General features: G+C 46.5%; 1 protein-coding gene across 1 annotated transcript in view; it reads left to right on the top strand.

The window, feature by feature from the left end:
- The window catches only part of LOC140899194 (ficolin-2-like), a 34,648-nt gene extending 28,108 nt beyond the window's left edge, over positions 1 to 6,540 (top strand). The window contains exons 10-12 of the mRNA XM_073314219.1: positions 2,241 to 2,370; positions 5,076 to 5,210; positions 6,220 to 6,540. Of these exons, the coding sequence (XP_073170320.1) occupies positions 2,241 to 2,370; positions 5,076 to 5,210; positions 6,220 to 6,470 (516 nt within the window). The 3' untranslated portion in view covers positions 6,471 to 6,540. The remainder of the gene's footprint in view (positions 1 to 2,240; positions 2,371 to 5,075; positions 5,211 to 6,219) is intronic.
- The last annotated feature ends 14,766 nt before the right edge of the window (positions 6,541 to 21,306 follow it).

The following is a 21,306-nucleotide window of genomic DNA, read 5'->3' as shown; positions in this document are numbered from 1 at the left end:
CTAGGACTTTTCAGTTTGGAAAAGAGGAGACTAAGGGGCGATATGATAGAGGTCTATAAAATCATGAGTGGTGTGGAGAAAGTGAATAAGGAAAAGTTATTTACTTGTTCCCATAATAGAAGAACTGGGGGCCACCAAATGAAATTAATGGGCAGCAGGTTTAAAACGAATAAAAGGAAGTTCTTCACACAGCACACAGTCAACCTGTGGAACTCCTTGCCTGAGGAGGTTGTGAAGGCTAGGACTATAACAAGGTTTAAAAGAGAACTGGATAAATTCATGGTGGTTAAGTCCATTAATGGCGATTTGCCAGGATGGGTAAGGACTGGTGTCCCTAGCCTCTGTTTGTCAGAGGGGGACGATGGATGGCAGGAGAGAGATCACTAGATCATTACCTGTTAGGTTCACTCCCTCTGGGGCAGTCTGGGACAGTGGCATTGGCCACTGTCAGCAGACAGGGCACTGGGCTGGATGGACGTTTGGTCTGACCCAGCCTGGCCATTCTTATGTTCTCTTCAGTGTTTGAAGCCAGAGCTGATTGGACCCAACAGAAGCTCCTTGTTTCTGCTCGGTGATTACTAGAGCTGAAATCACTGATGAGCAAGTGTAGGGGCCAAGCCTTAGAGCTGGTGCGGGAACAACATTGCAGGGAAAGACCGTGAAGAGGCAGCAGCACGGAGGGTCCCCCCTGTCCAGTGAAATCCCTAAGAGCTGGGCCTAAATGGGGAACCTCAGAACACAGCATCTCAGATGGTACTGAATGGTAGAGATGGCAGCAAGGGGAGAACAATGGCGGAGATAACCGTGGCAGCAGCCGGGAACTAGTTGCCGGGCAGTTGGAGGCATTGTTCAATGCACGCCACCCTACACCTCCGAGGTGATAGGTGAATGCATGTGGATGCACCTGTGCAATCTAGGTGTTTGCTGACCAATGACAGCCAAGTTAGACAACTGTGAATGGGGTGCAGCAGAGGGAGTAGCGTGTTAAACAGACACACATTGGTCAGACTTTCATACCTCAAGATGGAAAACTGAGGCAAAGGACACTTCCCAGTGCACTATGGGATGGGTGTTTACTTACAATTACATGTTATTTTTGAATTGTGGTTGTGGTGTTCTCCCAAATTAAAGCTTGCAAGTGTGGAAGTATTGCCTATTAGAGGCACCTAACGGTGCTGGTTAGTTTTCCAAGATTCCTGAGTGAGGGTTTAGGCCTGTTCTGTTTTGTATTGTTATAAGAGGAACCCCTAGATTTTGAACCTGGCCCTTATTGGTGCCAACTCCACCTGGCAGAAGGGTTACATGTGCAGTGCAATGGAGGATTTCAGCATAACATTTACACTCCCGAATTTTAGCGCACACATATACACCTCTTTTCCTGCCAATCTTCAGAGAGAGTTTCCCATATGTAGTAAGTATCAACTGGATTCTTCAGAATTAGAATGAAAACTGTAGTGGCTCTATAATATAATTCAGCACCTTTGTGTGTATACATTAATATACCGTCTTCAGTTACATAAATCAAATACCATTTTTTCCTGTGAGATCTGTGGCTCACTCAGTACCCAAATTGGACTCTCAAGAGCTGAATTAAGGTTGCATGGGCAAACTTAAATTTGACATTTCCTAATTCTGTGTGCTTGACTTTGCAACCTTCCAACAAATCTGTTCCTCCTCCGCATCACAGCCTTCCCTTACTATGGAATTGAAATAAAATAAAATGCCATGGTGTAAGAGCATGGGGGTTACACGAGAAACTCAGTATTTGACAGAAGTGAATTTTTGTAATTGTGGGTAGATTTGGCTTTTGTCAACTTTAATTTACACTGGCCCAAATCTGAGATTCTTATTCAAATTTTACTCTGCCAAATACCAGTTCTGTACAAGGGAAGTTTCTCTCTCTCTCTTTTTCTCTCTTTCTTATATATATTAAAAAAAATAAAATAAAATTTTATTTTTTTTACTTGGGCACTCCTAAGGCAAACCCCTGTTGAAGAGAACTAAGGGAAGACTGAGTAAAAATTGAATAAGGATCTCAAGATGAGGCCCATTGAAAGGACTCTAAATTTAATTCTCTCCTTTCTAGAAGAGCTAATGACAAGAAAGTTAAAATGATGGGCTGTCTAATTCTGATTAACCATAATATACACTATTTGAGCAACTTACCCTGGAGGAACCTGAACTGCCAGTCTCACAAAACTAAAATGAATGTGACCAGCCTCCAACCTGTTTCCCTGCAGGTTTTCCAGAGACGGGTGGATGGGTCAGTGGATTTTCATCGTAACTGGGATTCCTACAAGAGAGGTTTTGGCAACCAGCTGACAGAATTTTGGTTGGGAAATGACAATATTCACCTGCTGACATCATTTGGTAAAGAAATCATGGATGCGGTTTTTCTTAAAATCTCTTCTGCCCACCCCTCCAATCCCCTTCTTTGCAACATGTCTTATAGTGATCATAACACTTACAGTAGCTCTTACATAGTGACTTTCATCTGTACATCTCAGAATGCTTTATCAAGAAGGGTATCTGTTCACATAAAGCAAGGTGCAGAGAGAGGAAGTAATTTGCCCAAGTTCATACATCAAGTTAGTGGCAGAGCTGTGAATAGAGCTTAGACCTGACTCCCTGTTCAGTGCCTTCCACACTGGGCCAATAGTGGTAAAACTGCTGCCAGAATCACCATCACCATCGCCTATGTCTTAGAACTTAGCTCTTCCAGGAAAAGCAAGTGAAATAGATAGCAATCTAGTGCTGCTGGCTCCAGTCAAGGTTGCTTCAACCTGAAGGTTGATATGGTGTCTGAATAGCAAATATTCGACACCTGAGTTTCCCCCAAACTGTCCCTTTCCTAGCAGTGGCTAACCTTGAGCATTCATGGATATATCTTCTCTAGAAGGTGAGACATCACAGTGCCAGCCAGTCAGTCACTGCCATATTGCAGTCCAAGGGGCCGGACGAGTTGCATCCGAGAGTGCTGAAGGAATTGGCGGCTGTGATTGCAGAGCCATTGGCCATTATCTTTGAAAACTCGTGGTGAACCGGGGAAGTCCCGGATGACTGGAAAAAGGCTAATGTAGTGCCAATCTTTAAAAAAAGGGAAGAAGGAGGATCCTGGGAACTACAGGCCAGTCAGCCTCACTTCAGTCCCTGGAAAAATCATGGAGCAGGTCCTCAAAGAATCAATCCTGAAGCACTTGCATGAGAGGAAAGTGATCAGGAACAGCCAGCATGGATTCACCAAGGGAAGGTCATGCCTGACTAATCTAATCGCCTTTTATGATGAGATTACTGGTTCTGTGGATGAAGGGAAAGCAGTGGATGTATTGTTTCTTGACTTTAGCAAAGCTTTTGACACGGTCTCCCACAGTATTCTTGTCAGCAAGTTAAGGAAGTATGGGCTGGATGAATGCACTATAAGGTGGGTAGAAAGCTGGCTAGATTGTCGGGCTCAACGGGTAGTGATCAATGGCTCCATGTCTAGTTGGCAGCCGGTATCAAGTGGAGTACCCCAAGGGTCGGTCCTGGGGCCGGTTTTGTTCAATATCTTCATAAATGATCTGGAGGATGGTGTGGATTGCACTCTCAGCAAATTTGCGGATGATACTAAACTGGGAGGAGTGGTAGATACGCTGGAGGGGAGGGATATGATACAGAAGGACCTAGACAAATTGGAGGATTGGGCCAAAAGAAATCTGATGAGGTTCAATAAGGATAAGTGCAGGGTCCTGCACTTAGGACGGAAGAACCCAATGCACAGCTACAGACTAGGGACCGAATGGCTAGGCAGCAGTTCTGTGGAAAAGGACCTAGGGGTGACAGTGGATGAGAAGCTGGATATGAGTCAGCAGTGTGCCCTTGTTGCCAAGAAGGCCAATGGCATTTTGGGATGTATAAGAAGGGGCATAGCGAGCAGATCGAGGGATGTGATCGTTCCCCTCTATTCGACATTGGTGAAGCCTCATCTGGAGTACTGTGTCCAGTTTTGGGCCCCACACTTCAAGAAGGATGTGGATAAATTGGAGAGAGTCCAGCGAAGGGCAACAAAAATGATTAGGGGTCTGGAACACATGACTGATGAGGAGAGGCTGAGGGAGCTGGGCTTGTTTAGCCTGCAGAAGAGAAGAATGAGGGGGGATTTGATAGCTGCTTTCAACTACCTGAAAGGGGGTTCCAAAGAGGATGGCTCTAGACTGTTCTCAATGGTAGCAGATGACAGAACGAGGAGTAATGGTCTCAAGTTGCAGTGGGGGAGGTTTAGATTGGATATTAGGAAAAACTTTTTCACTAAAAGGGTGGTGAAACACTGGAATGCGTTACCTAGGGAGGTGGTAGAATCTCCTTCCTTAGAGGTTTTTTTGGTCAGGCTTGACAAAGCCCTGGCTGGGATGATTTAACTGGGAATTGGTCCTGCTTTGAGCAGGGGGTTGGACTAGATGACCTTCTGGGGTCCCTTCCAACCCTGATATTCTATGATTCTGTGATTCTATGCAGCATCATTCCCTGAGGATTGCTTTCCATGAACTCTAGTAGACAGAATGGTGGAAACACTTGTCAGATCCTTGCTGGCCAGAAGAGGGTCAACAGGTAGCAAAATATCCAGCTACACTGTGGGATTCCAAATACATCAGGGCACCCAGCCTTTGCTACTCTGCTCAGCTTTGTCTCTGGTTCTGTTCCCTCTCCCTGCCCTTGCCCTTGTTCCTGCTGGTTCACTCCAGCTCCTATTTGACCCTGAGATCCAAAATCCTGTTCTAATCACTGTGACAGAGTCCCCCATTGGAACCAATGGAGCCAGGACAGAAATACCTGTGTGTCTTGCTGGCGGAGGCCATAGAGGGATGGACACTATATATTCTGATCTCCTGCCTGGGTGAAGGGTGTTAGATGTGGGTTCTGTTTGCCAACGGAAAGATGAGAGTGGGGGATGGAAACTGGGTTAGCTAAGGCAGTCCCAGAGTCAGCACAGGCTGGTGAGTCAAGCCCAGGTGTGTGAGGGTCCTCACAAATAAACCCAGCATTGTGCAAAGTGATAGAATGTAGTGAATATTTCACTTAGCTCCTGTGTTCCCCAGGAAATAACGAGCTGCGCATTGACCTCGGAGACTTCGAAAACAAGAAATATTTTGCCAAGTACAAGTCATTCAACATTTTGGGAGAATCTGAGCAATACAAACTGATTCTAGGGGACATGGTGGCAGGTGATGCAGGTAGGTGCTGTACTTGCTCACAGCAGAGGAAAAACGTGCCCATCCAATGGAGATGTAGGACATCCTGCAGCAGAAACAAACCAAATCTTACCCTTTTAAAGACTGGCCCAGGGCTGCAGCATCAGGCTCATAAAATTAAGGGGAAAAAAACACCTTAAGTTTTAATTTTAACATAGTCTCTGTAAAGCTCTGGCTTCAATTGTCCCTTTAAAGCTCCAGCTTCTCATCATGGAACTGGGAGGAAAGGGGGGAAAAGTGCTTCTACCCGTCCTCTGAGACCTTCCAGACCACGTCCTGGTCGCACAGGGCAGGTATTTAAACAGGAACAAGTGGGAAAAACCTCATTCCAATCAGCAGGGGCAGGTCCTGCAAGGCAGAACAGGCCCTTGGCCTGATCCAAAGGAAGTAATGAGGGTCCTTGACCCTGTCTCTTCACTCCCCAAGGTGAGGTGCTCAGGTACTCATGCTGATAAGGCCAGGGAACCAGAAGGTACTCACGTATTCTGTCTGTCCTGTTTCTCTCAGTGCATCATGTCACCCTTTGGGTCAGAGCAGAAGCACTGACTTACTCCTTGGGTGGTGCAATTCCATGATCAAGGACTATGGTGGAGAGTGTTTTCCCTCCACTGCCCCACCTGAAGCTGAAGAGCTTGGTGCATGTCTCTGGCTCTACTTCCTCAAGCTGGGTTGTGGGGAAACCAAGTAGAGCTGGGCCACTCATCCTCCCTTCACTTTCCTCCAGCCAGGCGAATAGGAACTGGTTGCCTCATCTCCCACCCCTCCTTTACTTTCCTTCTAGTCTTTCCCTCCTAGTCTTCCCACCCCAAACTTGGCAATGGCTATTAAACACAGTTTCACCCCCGCACCCTCAAGTAGGCCCAGAGCATAATGGCAGCCTCTCTCCAGCACCACTAGGATGCAACATCGGAGGTGATTAAATCCTCAGAATTAACTGACCCAGGATTAAGGGGAAGGAAAAAGTTTAAACCCTGTCTGTGTGTTGTTACAGGGGATTCATTAACCTACCAGAAGAACAGTAAGTTTTCAACCCCAGACCGTGACAATGATCTGGATTCGGGTAGCTGTGCAAAAACCTTCCAAGGAGCCTGGTGGTTCAATAGCTGCCATCACTCCCACCTGAATGGGATGTATTTACGAGGAGCCCATAATCGTCCTGGTCATGGTGTGCTCTGGAACAAGGGTATTGGGAATGAATATTCCTACAAGTTCTCCGAAATGAAATTCAGGCCTCTTCCCTAGTGTGAGGTAGGGGCTGTGCACCCTCCCCTCCCAGGTGCATTTTGTGGTGAGCACCGGCTTCCTATGGAGGCTTCTCCTGAAATAAAAATGTTTTCTGCTTGGAGAATCTCGTTTGAGTGGGATTTCTTCTTTGTTCTTGAAGAAGGAAAGCTGAGGGCGACACTGGAATTCTAGGTCTCTCCTCACTGTGATACACTGAGTCACACCTGCCCATTAACAAAGCACTTTGTCTCTAACTAAGGAGAGAGAAGCTTTATCTGTCTCTTCTCTCTCATGATACATTGAGCAGAAGGAGATGCTAGCTCCTCTCCTGGCTGGCTCCACTGATTTAGCAGAGGATCATTATGAGCTATGCCATCAATGCACATGGCACTTTACAATACAGATCCCGAGGGATGCCCTGCCCTGAACAGCTTATAATCTAAAGGCAAGATTTGTGGCTGTCTCTTGTGCAGATGCATGGTGGGGACATACAAAAGCCTGTCACAAACACTGTCCCTGTGCTCAGGGACTGCTCACTCCCTGTGCCCTTGGGAAGGCACATTGCTCCCAAGGGGACAGGGAAAGGTGGGACAGATGCAAGGCCCCCGCCCACCCTCACTCTGAACCAGCTGATTGTGCTCCACCCCACTCCCAGGGCGTAGCTGTAGGTAAATCATGCAGTCGGGGCCCAATTCATCCGTCAGCCAGTGCAAAGCCTAGCGCAGGGAAGAGGGGCTGGCTTGTGTTTCCCCTCCCCAGTCTTGGAACTGTCAGGGGGCAATTCAGCCCCCCACTGGAGTCAGGGATGCCCTGAGGCTTGCACAGCTTGTAGCTAGCTTCTCAAGATTTTTGATCTTTTACAGCCGGATTATCTAGAGAACAGGACCATACAGGGCATACACCTTCCCAGCCCTGGAGTGGGCTGCATCTAAGCCTGGCATGCCCTATATCCTCTTCTGCACCAGGGATTCTTGCAGGGAGCTAAGAGCTGGTTGTCTGCTGGCCTAGAGGATCTCCCCCATTACATATCTTCTCCCAGGGGTTGTAGGACTGTTTTTCAGTCTCTTTGCTGGGGTATTGCTGGCTGCAGTTTCAGAACCACTACTGGTCTGTCTCACTCAGTCCACGTGGAGAGCATAAGAAAAAAATACATCAGTGATTTAGTTACCAAACGATGTTAACAGGTGGATATTGTGATTTCCCCAGCCAGAATTCTGTCAGCTGGTTTCCAAAACATCTCCTCTACGAGTTCCAGTCACGGGGAAAAAATCCACTGACCCATCTGCCCATCTCTGGAAAGCCTGCAGGGAAAAGAGCAGGGCTCAGGTGGAAGGCAGCAAAGTGGTCTGGATCCTGAAAAGGGAATAAGCGCATTACATGTTGTTCAAATCCATTTGTTTCCCATGACTCAGCTCAGCTCCCCATGGCTAATGGTCAGGGTGGTGTGTGGTAGCATAGCCCAGAATTGTGTTACCTACCTGTGCACAGTGATAGAAACTGCCTGTATGACACAATCAGCCTTTACACCAACTCTTATAAGGAAGAAATGTAACTAAAACTCTGACCAAAAGTAGCATCCACAGTAATTGCAAGGGAAAAATCTTTGCTAACCTGGCACTTAAATTTAGGGGACTTGGTGGAGGAATCCCATAGGAGAACACTGGTTTTCTCAAACTACTAATGCTATAAAACGCAAAATTAACATTCAAAAAGGCGGAACTGCACAGTTAACGTTAGTCACCCTAGACAACATTAGCTCGGGTCCACTTTTCTGCTCTCCCATCACGCTGTGTAGGCAAGGCAGACAGATTTTGATGTGGGTATTTTTGATAAGGTTTTGAATACATTTTACCCCCATTAAAGCCACTCTATTATCCAAGTTGGACAGTGGAGTCCAGGCTCACTGTGATGCACTTGGTAAAAATGTATTTTTCAGCTAGCACAGCATGCTACTCCTTCCCTGCTGAGAGAGAGTGCTCGATGGGATCAGTCTGCTCAGGGATCTGTACTGGGCTATTTGCACTTCTGTGGGTTCAATTAAAGGTGTTGGCCCACATCCTCAAAAGTATGTAGGCTCCTAACGTTCACTGATTTGAAGATCTGGGCCGTTGGTTTTAAATTGTAAAGCCCTAGATAGTTTTAATCTGAGTAGGAGTTGGGTAAACTCAGGAGGATTTTAGTTTAGACACTGGTCGCAATTGGTTTTTTTTAAATTACGTGTGGCCCTTGCACCCTGAGCTGTAGATATTTAAGCCAAATTTTAAATTTAAAACTAATTTAGATAATATTCCATAGTATGTTTGTTTATATATTTAATTTGCTTGCACAACAAATTTTATTATCAAACCCATGTACTAAGGGCTCCAATCCCACTTTAGAGCAGGAGTAGTAGGCTGGTTTGCTAAAGAGTGCTTGGCCATGTTCTTTTACTCTTGATTCGTACTCGCAATCCATCCTCTGCCATCCAGGTCCATGTCACACCGGACAGTCATGGCGTATAGTCACAGGGGTAGATGGTGCACCAGCTGCTCATGAGGTACCCCTTGCTCAACGGCGCTCTGCAGTTCTTTGCTCCTGGGCAGGATGAAGACCTATAATTGGAAGATGTAAATACTTGAAGGACTTTCCTTGATCAAAAGAGTTATGTGGATATGAGGAAATGGATCAGTTGTGCTCTTGTTAGAAAATTGCAGCATCTGATCTTCATTTGCAGCTCTCACCTGATTTCACCGGGAGCTGTGGGCATTCAGCCCTTGTGAAATCAGGGCCAAAGTGCATTGCACAATCCTTCCACTGCTCCCCTGTTGCACAGCTGCACTGAGCTACACGGGGGGTAGGTGCATTAGAAATACAAGAGCTGACTTGAATTACATTAAGCTACTGCAAAGTGACCGAGCTATGCTACCAGAATATGAGATAACAGGCTCATAAGAATATGAAACTCACCTTTTTCACGCGGTATATATTCTCCAGCTCCATCTTTCCTGTGTAGGAGGAGGAAGACAGTGAAAATGGTTTTTGAGGTCCATATTGTAACTGAACCTAATGTTATGGCATTGGGGCATACGAGTGCATAAAACAACCCTCTGCATGGTCTTCTCCAATCTTGGGTGCCTGGTGCAGTAGCTGTGCTATCAGTATTTCCTGCCCCATGTAGAAAAGGGGAATGGACCAAGCCTTTATTGTAGTCCTCCAGGTCACTGAAGAAGGTAGATGAGCCAGCACCAGGGATGGAGGAAGATTCATCTGAATCTAGTAAAGGGGTGGCATAGCTTATGTCCCACCTGGTGCAATCCTTTCCCTGGGCTGCTCTTGGAAGGGTAAATCTATGCAGCACCCCATGCTCAAACCTGGAAGCAAAGGCGCATTATAGCCCACCCTAAATGATTCTCATTTTGCATCTTTTTTCTGCCCTTTGCAGACACGTTCTCACTCCCAGAACAATTTGCTTTCAAAAGAGAACAAACCAACCATACAGATACCAGGAAGGAAATCCATGAACCCATCTGCCCCAGGACTTCAAAGAGCGGCTATTTAAAAATAAAAAGTGCAAAAAACCTAACCCAAAGAATAATTATAGCAAAGAAATTTTCCTTCTCCCCTCAAATGTGGGGTTGTAGCTCCAAAGTTACACAAGTGTAAGATCACAAAGGCTCCTCGGTAGTCCTGGGACACTTACACTTTTAAAGTCTAATTATCTTGGGATCCATTGGGAGTAGAAATGGACCACTGGAAAAGAGATTTCTAGATTATTAATGGGCTAAATGGTATTTGCTACTAGCCCTGGAAGTTCCTGAGAGTTCAGACTTTGAAGTTACAACACTGATATACATGAGGAAGCTACTTTAAGTTCTATTCAGAGATTCTAAAATATTAGTTATACTTTTTCTCTCCTTCTAGCTGAGTCTGTTATGGGAGTGCCATGTAAGAGAGGTCTATGTTATGTAGATAGTTAATCTAAAGAACTCTATGGACTGGCATATAGGAATCTATAGTAATGTTCATCAGTAAGGAGGCAGAATAAAGTTGTTGATATGCACTGCAAACAGCTTCCTCAGTCTAGCTTATAACATCTACATTCGAGCTGGTTGGGAATTTTCAGTGGAATGTTTTTTCAATCAAAAAATGCAGTTTTGTTGAAGCCAAAACTTCTTTTGTAGAAAAAGGTTGGTTTTGGTGAATTTCCTGTTTTGCAAAAAAAAGTGTAGAAACTGTCAATGTCCTGTTTGGATACTTTTTAAATCAAACACAAAGTTTATTTCCGCAGAAAGACTTTTCAGTGGGAGATGGATGTTTATAGTGTAAAAACCCAAAAGTTGAAATTGAAACAGAATATTTTGCAATTATAGAAGCACTGTGTTTTTAGTTGCTCTGCTCCTGCAGTTGCTATGACTCACCCCTCCAGCAAAGCCTGCAGTGACCCCGCCCCCAGGCATACCTCAACAGCCTATCCCTGGGCAGGGCCTGGGTCACATGACCCGTGGCACAGGTATTTCACTGAGTCTGCCAGAGCAGGAGCCGTAAGTTAGTCAGTACAACACCACTACTTGGCCAGGGAGCATCCTGCTGCCTCATGGGGTTAGTCTCCTCAGGCTTCCAGCCTGCTCTTGATCTGGTTCCTATTCTTGCCTGAGCCTTGTTCCAGCCCACTCCAGCTTTGTCTGTGCCCTACTCTGACCTTGCTCCAGCCCTGTTCCTGACCTGCACCTGCCTCCTGACCCCCAGCCCCTCAAACTGACTCCAGCTCAGCTTCGGCCTGCATCCAGACTCTAGCTCCGATCCTGATTCGGCTTGTCTACAGACTCTGATCCTGTTTCTCATGCACAGCCAGTCCTCAGACCCCAGTTTCAGCCAATGCCGAGTCTACAGCTGGCTTCAGCCCTTGGTACCTGTTCTTGACCATGGCTCCAACAATCAGCCAAGATCACCTTGTTGCTGGCACCCAGTGCCGAGAGGCTGACCAACAGCTTGAGTGGTTCGTTACCCGGTGTGCTACACCCAATAATCACAACGGGGTGGAGAAACAGAAAAGTTTATTTGCAGCTGCAAAAAGGTACAGGGAGAATAAAATCTCAAATCCTGCACAACAGAGCAGGAAGTTACACAGGCTTTTATACATCCTTTTTCCCAGCATACTTATCCAATAGCAAGCTGCCCTAAGTATCCATATAGCCAGCTAATCCAGTTCCCAGCTAGTTCCCTGATTCTCTGTATCATTTGTTAAACTATACATAAAGCTGCTTTATTCAGCATTGTTCTTCCATATCTCCCCTGTTTGGCCTTGCTTAGTTTCAGGCAGTCTGACTCTGCAACATACTGTTGCAGATTCTCAGCATAACTGCTGTGTGTGCCTCCAGGCGGGGGGGCCAAGGACACTTGGGCCTAGTACGCAGAGCTGCTGCGAGTGCCTCCAGGCAGGAGGGGGGCCAAGGACACCTGGGCCTAGTGCGAGGGGGCTTCATCGGCACTTGTGGTCTTCCATCCCCTCGAGTTACCTAGTGGCCATGCCCCAGTGTCCCCAACAACCTAGAACTCAGAGCCTGACAGTGCCAAACCAACTTTAAAAAAAAAAAAAGAATTTCAGTTTTGTGACAATTGGAGACTTTGACTTTTCATCGCAATTTGGGACAGGATGTTTTTTTCTGAAACCTCAGATTTTCATGGGATGGGAAAACCGTTTGTCTACCATTGTTCTTCCAAGGATGCACTTCTGCCAGTGGTGACAGCGCTGATGTAGAGTAGCTGTGCAAGAGTTTTTGGCACCATGTCTTCTGACCCCTCTCAGAGCCTGTCTTGCCAACCCCCTGGCCACAAGCAGTGACCTATAGTGCTTCCACTGCTGCTTCTCCTGGTGGAGCCACCTCAGTTGGAAATTTTAAGGAAAAAGTGCAATGTAGACAAGGCCTTTAAACCTGGTTATTTGGACGTAAGGTCCCAATTGTACCCCTGACTTTACTAGATGAGACGCATCTCACTGGGCAGATCTCGTCTGCTCTTTGAAGAGGGTTAGGGACAGCTGATTGCACCATAATTTTCCTTACACTAGAACCTGCCTGCCAGTGAGGTGGGGGATCCAGGGCTGGGGAAGAGGTAAAGCTCAGGACAGGTGAGCATGTATTCTCTCCACCGTGCACTAGCAGAAAGTGAATGCAACCTCAGGCTGCATTCGCTAACTGCTTCATAACATCTGTGCTGGGTGGGCGGCGTGGTTGACCTTTGATAGGCTTGTAAAATACATACATCCCTATTGTGCCATATATCCTATACAGCTGGGGTTTTAGTTACATAGTTACATACTCGGACATGGGCCACTGTGGTGGGGTGACTGCCCCACTCTGGAGGAAAAAGGGTTAAAGGAGGCCAGTGAGGCTGTGCAGACAGGCAGCCAATTAAAAAGGGCCTGTGGGCAGCTAATCAGGGCCAGGCTGGGCCCTATAAAAAGGCTGCTGAGTAGAGGTGAGATCAGTTTCTCCCTGACCACCAAAGGAGAAGGACTGGCTCCTGGTAGAGGGACTGACTTCCTGACAGCATGCAGGGTAATGGGAGCTTTGGCTGACCACTGCCAAACTGCAGGCCTAGATACACAGGCTGAGTGGGTGCTAAGGACTATGGGGAGGTGGCCCAGGGAAGGCAGGCAGAAGAGGGGAGTGGAGGAAGGCAGCAAGTGGCTGCTGCTCAAGGGTCCCTGGGCCAGGGTCCAGAGTAGTGGGCAGGTCTGGGTCTCCCCCTTTGCTCTGCTGGAAGGGGAGTAGCTAACAAAAAGGACTGCAGTTGTCCCCTGAGGGACAGGCTAGACTTGGAACTACAGTTACCCACTGCTGGTGGGACTGGACTGAGGACAGCCGATTACCCCAAAAGTGGGGAGAATGGAGTTGGGGGGCATGGCTGTGGAAGCTATTTCCTGAAGAGGATGCCATGGTCCAGAGACAGCCACATAGGGCAGGGCTGCCCAGAGGGGGGAGTAAGTGGGGCAATTTGCCCAGGGGCCCCCATGAGAGTTTTCAGGGCCCCTCCCCCCCACAAGAATTTTTGGTGGCACTTTGGCAGCGGGTCCTTCAGTGCTGCCAAACACACCCAGAGTGAAGGACCCGCTGCTGCTTCTACTGCTCCAAGTTGGCGGGGGTCCTTCCGCTCTTTGTCTTTGGCGAAGTGCCCCGAAGACCCCAGGCCCCCTGAATCTGCTGGGCGGCCCTGAGAGAAGGTGGAGACAACAGAGCAGACAATGGGCGAGACACCTGCTGCAGGGGTGCTCCATGGCTGCACTGAGCTAATTCCTGGAGTGACCAGCAGGAGGCGTTAGAGTGGTGAGTCAAACTGCCCTGTTACAGCCAGCTATAACCTATGAGCAATTATTGCAGATGTTGCATCATCTGGACAGCCACATGTTAGTTAATATCTAAGTTGGTTCAAGAGTTTCACCGTTCAGGAAAAAATCACTTAGGAGAATAGCCGAGAGAACTGTGTACAATGATTAAGTTGTGTTTCCATGTTACTTTAACACTTTAAAAATGAATCTCTGTATACAGGAGAGGGCAGAGGTTCTTACCTATTGTCCCAAGTGTTCTGGGGCTTCCTCTTTCCCTAAAGAAAGAGAGCCTGAAATCTTTGTTTCATGCATCAGTCACACTTTGCTCATTGTGCTAACCTTGCCCTGGTGTTGGGAAAACCAAACCCCTCCAAATCCATTTACTAGTACTCCAGGGAGGAAGAATAATCCTGCTAATTCCAGAGCAGCATGGATTTGGCAAAAAGGCTCTAACAGCTAATAATTTGCTCAATAAGGGTGAATTCATCCATGGGCAGAAGGCTAGCAAAAGGTCTAGGCAGAGCTTGAGCCCACTAAATAAAAGCTGAAGCAGGATGTAAGTGGTGTGTAGACCCTTCGCTGACTGTGTACACAGGGTGAATGTCACCTGGGGAGGGCATGGCTAGACTGAGTCACAATATCTACTCTCCTTTTATTTTGCCTTGATCTGACCCTGCTACCACTGTTCAAGCTAATCTCCCATTGAGTTCAAGCAGAATATTTCATGAGTGAGGGCTCTGTTAGGATTTCAAGAATAGTTCCTGTGGGTTCTATTCTGTGTAAATTTATCTGGTTGATACAGTCTGTAAGTTGCTGTTATCCTGTGGGTGGTTTGGATAGGGATTCTCAACCTTTTCCATACCTGGTGCTCAGGACACCCCTCCCATTTAGCTGGGATGTTTTTCCATTTAGTAATGTGGGATGGGTAGAGAGGTTGTAATCCCCAGGCTCAGAACCCCGGCTCTGATTGTCTGTTTCCAAAGGTGCATTACTACCAGTCTGCAGCCCAGGAGACTGAACGTATTTTCCAGTCCCAACTGAAGATGTTGGAACTGTGCACCCCAACTCCTAGAACTCATGAAGTGTCAAACCAGGCATATCACTTTTCAGGAGGAGCCTGTTCAGGGATAGCTTGCAGTGCGTCTCACTCAGGGCCAGAGATGTACCTTTCAGTCCTACAGCTCCGGGTTCACCTTTGGGACTGGGTGGTTCTGTGGTTCCAGGGCTACCTTGGAGAATGGCAAGTTTGTCAGAACTGCTGAGTCCTGCTGTTTTCACCTCTGGGGAAAGAAATAAATGGATGATGTTTGTAAGGAGAACCTCGGGGTCTGAAATATTCTGCAAATTCCAGACTGTCGTGAACACCTTAGGTCAGAGCTCACAAGGCTTCATGGATCTTTCTCACTGTCTAAAAACAAAGTAGCCCCCTTGGTTTTAGGAATTAGCTGGATCTTTAATATCATTACAAACAGTGATACTAAAGGAATGACTTTATATAGATTAAGACATGCCACCAGTAGAGCTAACCTTAGATGTTCCAATACTTACCTGAAAGGTGTTGGTGCATCTTTAGGTGGGCAAAATTCACAATTTTTGTGTCACAGAACTTCACACAATGTTTTCCAGTCTTTTTTGTTTTCTGTCATTTCAACCCCCCCCATCCCCATCAATCGTGTTTTATGGGAAATCAGTGACTTGGCTACTCTTCCCTTGCAAACCTGCAAAAACACAAATTTTCAGATTTTTGATACAAAACAATTTTCACTCAAAGTAGCCCATTTTGCAGAGTCCAACAGGTGCACTGACGAATGATTCACAATTTTTACATACTTTTAACATGGTACTTTCTGAGTCCCTGATTCTGTGACCTAGGGAGGTCGTCTAGTCTAACCCCCTACTCAAAGCAGGACCAATCCCCAATTTTTGCCCTAGATCTCTAAATGGCCCCCTCAAGGATTGAACTCACGACCCTGGATTTAGCAGGTCAAACCACTGAGCTATCCCTCCCCCAGAAGTGCAGGGCCTGCATTAGGGGTGGCAAGCAATATGCAATTGTCTGGGGCCCTGCACCACTGGGGCCCCTGCAAAGCTAAGTTACATGCTTCAGCTCGGGCTTCAGCCCCGCTGCCTGGGGCTTTGGCTTCACACAAGGCTCACAAGTGGGGAAAAAAAAACAGGCTCAGGTATCACACTGAAAGGTAAGTACAATATTTATATTCCAATTGATTTATTTAGAATCATATGGTACAAATGAGAAAGTCGGCATTTTTTCAGTAACAGTGTGGCTGTGACATGTTTGTATTTTTTGTCTGATTTTTTGTAAGCAAGTAGTTTTTGAGAGGTGAGTCTTAAGCCCTGTCAGACCCCTGAGAGGGGTAGGGTAGTCTGGAAAGGCTGAGAACCACTGGACTAGACAGCTAGTGGAATTGCTGCTTGCTGGCCTGAGACATGGGCTTGCATTTAGCTTGGTACCTTTGTTTAGATTATTTAAAATTACACTTTTCCTCCTGAAGAAGAGCTCTGTGTAGCTCAAACTGTTTCTTTTGCCATCAGATGGTGGTCCAATGAAGGGATTACTTCACGCAGCTCGTATCTCTAATATCCAGGGACCAATGCAGACACAACACTGCAAACAACTTTTCCTCCTTTCAGCTGAGTGGCAGAACTAAATATCATGCTATGTTGTATCTGGGCTGTCTCATCCAGCACAATCCAACCATTACCATGTGCCCGACCCCTTTCAGAGTGAACAATCCTGATGGGATCAGAGAGACATATATTAGCTATTACTCTGTGTGACATTAAACATTTGTTTAATGTGATGGAAGGCAGGTGATGGGTCAGTCTGAAAAGTGTTCAATGCAATGGATTAACCTGTTTTCTGACGTCTAGCTGTTCTCTCACATCCACATCATGGTGATTACTTACAAACTGAAACATTTGATATCCTTTTTTGTTTACCGTGACACTGAAATCTACGAATGAGACCATCCTGCAGCACAAATTCTACCAGCCGGTCTGCGAATCAAAGTTGGTCTTCAGTTCCTGGGTTTGTGGTTCCTGGGTCGTTAGCGAACAGCTGTAGTTTTAGAGTTAGAAAGGAACACAAGCAACGCAGTGTTTAGAGATTTTTATTATTATTTTGGAATTATATTAAGAAGGATCTTGCTAATGGTGACTTTAATTGGATCAAATCTTAAGGGCCTTATTGAGCTTCTACTAAGGCAAACTCCAATTTTCTACCATGGGATTTTTCCCTTATTAAGGGCTGAGTAAAAACTTAGTAAAGACCTCAAGATTTGGTCATGGAAAAGGCTTTCTGTTTCACCCTTTTCACCAGCTCTTCCTTTCTCAAATAGCTGACGAAAAGGATGTCAAAATTTTGGGGCACATTTTAAACTCTTTGAAAAGATGCTCACACATATTCTGATTAACCATAGCATGCACCATGCTGACAACTTGTCCTTGAAGAACTGAGCAGCTATTCACATTCAACTAAAATGAATGCAACCATCTTTTCACCTAAGGTTCTCTAATTTCCTGGCAGGTTTTCCAGAGACAGGTGGATGGGTCAGTGAATTTTTTTCCATGACTGGGAGTCATACAAGAGAGGTTTTGGCAACCAGCAGATGGAATTCTGGCAGGGGAACGACAACATTCACCTGCTAACATCTCATGGTAAGAAATCACAGATGCAATTTAACATATATATATATATATATATATATAAAATCACCATGCCCTCCGTTTCCTTGGTAACATGGCACAGCGTGATGATGATATGGTAGCTTTATGTAGTGCTTTTCATCTGTAGATCTCAAAGTGCTTTACAAGGGAGGGTAAGTATCATTAACCCCACTTGGTGAATGGGGGTTTGAGGGAAGCAGAGATGAGGACCATATCTAAGTCCAAGTTGTGTATCCTGTCCACTGGACTATGCTGTAGTGAAACTGCTCCCAGAGTCACCACTGGCTGCTCCTGACACACACACACACACACACACACACACACACACCTGCAAGGAAAAGTTTCTGAGAGAGATTACACTGGAGCTCTTTGGACTCCAGTCAAGGCTAGCTCACCTTAAAGAGCATTAAGTGTACAGATCTGGAGATGTACCAGTCCTTGTTACAGTGCGTAGGACAGAATATCTGTTGAACCATCGGTGCTAAGACAGGAGCTGTAATTGTCCCTTGCTGCTTTGTCAGTGGATTGGTTCTGGCAGAGGCCATAGGGAGATGGATGCTATAGATTCTGGTCACTTAGCTGGAGCGCAGATGTTAGCTATGAGTGCTGTTTGCTAATGGACAAGAGATATAGGGGTATGCAACTAGGTTATTAAAGGCATCCCAGACTGAGCATTCAGGGATAGGCTGGTGGATGAATGATGTACTAAACCCAGATGCTGAAAAATGTTAGTGGAACACGGAATAGCTGATATTCTTCCTGTTTTTAACAGGAAGTAATAAGCTGCGCATCAACCTCATGGATTCTGAAACTGAAGTATTTTGCCAAGTACAAATCATTCCAAATTTTAGGAGAATCTGAGAACTATAAACTGATTCTAGGAGACTCTCAATGGCACAGCAGGTAGGTGCTCGCCGGGTTTTACTGTGATCACAGCTAAGAAGGAATAGCAAATTCAGCTGAGATGTGCTGAAGTCTGGGGCAGCCAGCAAAGTAAATTCTGCCCTGTCTGCACAATCTGAATTTAGCCACTTAGAGAGGCACATGCTCAGGTTCAGATAAAACCCCTGAAAGTTCTGTCCCAGGCCCCTATTGGGAAGATGCCACCTTATGTACCAGTGGGTTAACAAACAGGATTCCTGGGCATCCCTCACACACATTGAGAACATGCTCTGAAATCTCCGACAGCTGGCTTCATTTGGGGGCAGTGAAATGCATTGGTGAGGATTCTCCAAAATCAAGAGGAAGAGCATCTCCTCTTCTCCCAGCGGGATAGAGCAACTTCTCAGTTCTATCCCTCTGATTACCCTGTGGGGTAATGAGCACCTCCCGTCTCTCTCCTTCCCAGCAGTTCTCCCGTGAAGACAGGGAGGGAACATCATCCCTTGGAACATGGCTCCCAGTTTCACTCATCACTGAGGACCCAGGACACTGGTACCAATCACAGAAGTGCTCTTAAATCAAACCCACAGAACAGGAAGTACATCCTGTAGTCATTGCTGTGCTAGCTTTGCCTGGGCCCAAGGTCAAACCTGAACCTGCAGTGGTGGGTTTTGGTTCTGCCAAGAGCACAGACCCAGACTGGCTTCAGGTTTCTACATTTTCCATCTAGCACCTCCTGTCACCAGCCCCAAAGCCAAATCCCGTGGCCCTTACCCAGGCCAAAGTGTCAGGTCACACTGAGATCAATAAGATTTTGGGTGAATGAGGTCTGAGTACAAAGCTCAGGAACAAGGCCTCTGTTTAGAGGGGTTTGAAAGTTTTAGCCCAGTTTTGGCTTAAAACGTGGCCCAAAAATATCCCTTGGATCTGAACCACCAAAACTTTGGGGGTAGTTTGGAACTGGACTTTGTAGCTGGACTCATATCTGTAAAGGGATGAACCAAAATCTCTGATCCAAACTGTCTGAACTTGGGGAACACTTGGATTTTAAGCCAAAGTTTGTGATTTGTGCCATCCTGGTTCTGGCCCTAGCTGTAAAGCTTACGGGTAGTTTTCAGGGTCCAGATATTTGAGCATAAACCCAGTGTAAGCAAGACCGAATGTGTCATTCTCGGAGCACTGTTATAAAAAGCTTCCTCTTCTTCCCTATTCCTGAGAGGCCTCCAGAGTGAAACAGCAGCCTCCCTGCCCTGTACTGTGAGGACTTTGGGATGCCCACAAGGGGAGTGATCAATCCCCACACTGGAAGGCCAGGCCCTGCATTTGGGAGACTGAACTACAGGGAGGGAGGCAGTGTGGGCTAGTGGATCAAGCACTCTGTTGGGACTTGGGACAACGGAGTTCTATTCCTGGCTCTGCCTCTGGTCTCCTGGGTGACCTTGCACAACTCACTTCCCCTCCCTGTGCTTCAGTTTCCCCATCCATAAAGTCAGGACAATGTCTCTGTCAGAGAGTTATTGTATTACAACTTGGGAGACAGCTACAGCTCTTTGTTACAGGTGATGCCTTAACCTACCATAGGAACATGATGTTTTCAACCAAAGAAGGGCTGTGTGTCACAGTGGGGTCATCAAGGCCAGATTAACGCATTGGCAAACTAGGCATGTGCCTAAGGCCCAAGCGCGGTCGGAGGCCCAGTATGTTTTGTTTCTTCCCATGAGAGGCAGCCGGCCAGGCCAAATTAGAGTGAGTGGTGGTATGACCTAGTCAAAGTACTGCTCAGGTTTGGGCCAACCAAACCCTCCATCATGACTATAGATTAACCCCCTGCTTCTGGACTAAGTACTGGTTGGGGGAAGAGCGGGGGTTCCTGCTGCCAGCCCTACCTCTTTGGAGAGGAAAGAGGTCTCTTCGGAGGAAGAAAAGGATGCCCCATGCCATTGTCTGTGACTCCCTGGGAGGGAGGAGGACCCTGCCACCAGCAAGCCAAGTTGGTGGGGGCCATGTTGGGGTACGTCTAGGGCCACGGCTTGCTTTAATCCAGCCCTGGGAGTAATACCAGCGTCCTGAGGCCTGGACTGGGAGTGGGATTTTCTAGTACAGATGTAGCCTGAGGTCCTTGCAGAACTCTTCTATTTGCACCACTGCTCTTTTCCGACATGCCCCCTCCAAGGAATAGTGCTCCTGGCAGAGGTAGCTACCCTCTCTTGCACTCCCCAGTGTACCCAGACAAATTGTCTGCTTCTAGCATGATTATACATTGCCTTCCCACCTCTCTAATTCACCTACTGCACGGCCAGGCATGTTTTTAGCTCTGATGCTATTGAACTGTCTTGTATGTTTTTTTTTTTTTTTTTAAATGTCTGTGAAAGGCACATAATGGAGCCAGTGTTTGCTTTACTAACGGAGGGGAAAGTTCGCCAATGGCAGATGCGGCTTCCAAGGGCAATGATTCACTAACAGCAGAGGAAAAATTGCATGACAGTGGTAGGAGCTGTCGTGGTGCCTCTGGGAATGGAAGCAGCAGAGGACAGAACCGAAGAGGAGAAGAGAGATGACCTAGTTAGAGCTGGTTGAAATTTCTGGAATTAAGGGAATGTTTACACTGCACTAAAAGACTTGTGGCATGACCGCAACTGGCCTGGGTCAGCTGCTAGGTTAGACTCGGGCTGGATCCCAGGCGATGACAGCACATAAAGAGGGAGTCTCAGAGCTCCAGCCCCAGCCTGAGTGTCAACACTGCAATTTTACAGCCCTGCAGCTTAAGCCCTATGAGCCTGAGTCAGCTGACCCAGGCACCAAGACCTAGTGCTCTGGGTTTTGTCACAGTGTAACCATACCCTAAGAGTTTTTCTAGGGAGAAATAGCTTTTTTTTTTTTTTTCAAATGAAATTTTTAATCTATCACTGACATCATTCTAATGTTTTGTTTGACTGGAAAATTCACAATATTTTTTTACTGAAACTCTTTAGCATTTTT

The sequence above is a fragment of the Lepidochelys kempii genome, chromosome 16 (genome assembly GCF_965140265.1).
Source record: "Lepidochelys kempii isolate rLepKem1 chromosome 16, rLepKem1.hap2, whole genome shotgun sequence".
NCBI classification, from domain to species: domain Eukaryota; kingdom Metazoa; phylum Chordata; order Testudines; family Cheloniidae; genus Lepidochelys; species Lepidochelys kempii.
This window is presented reverse-complemented; position numbering and strand designations above follow the sequence as displayed.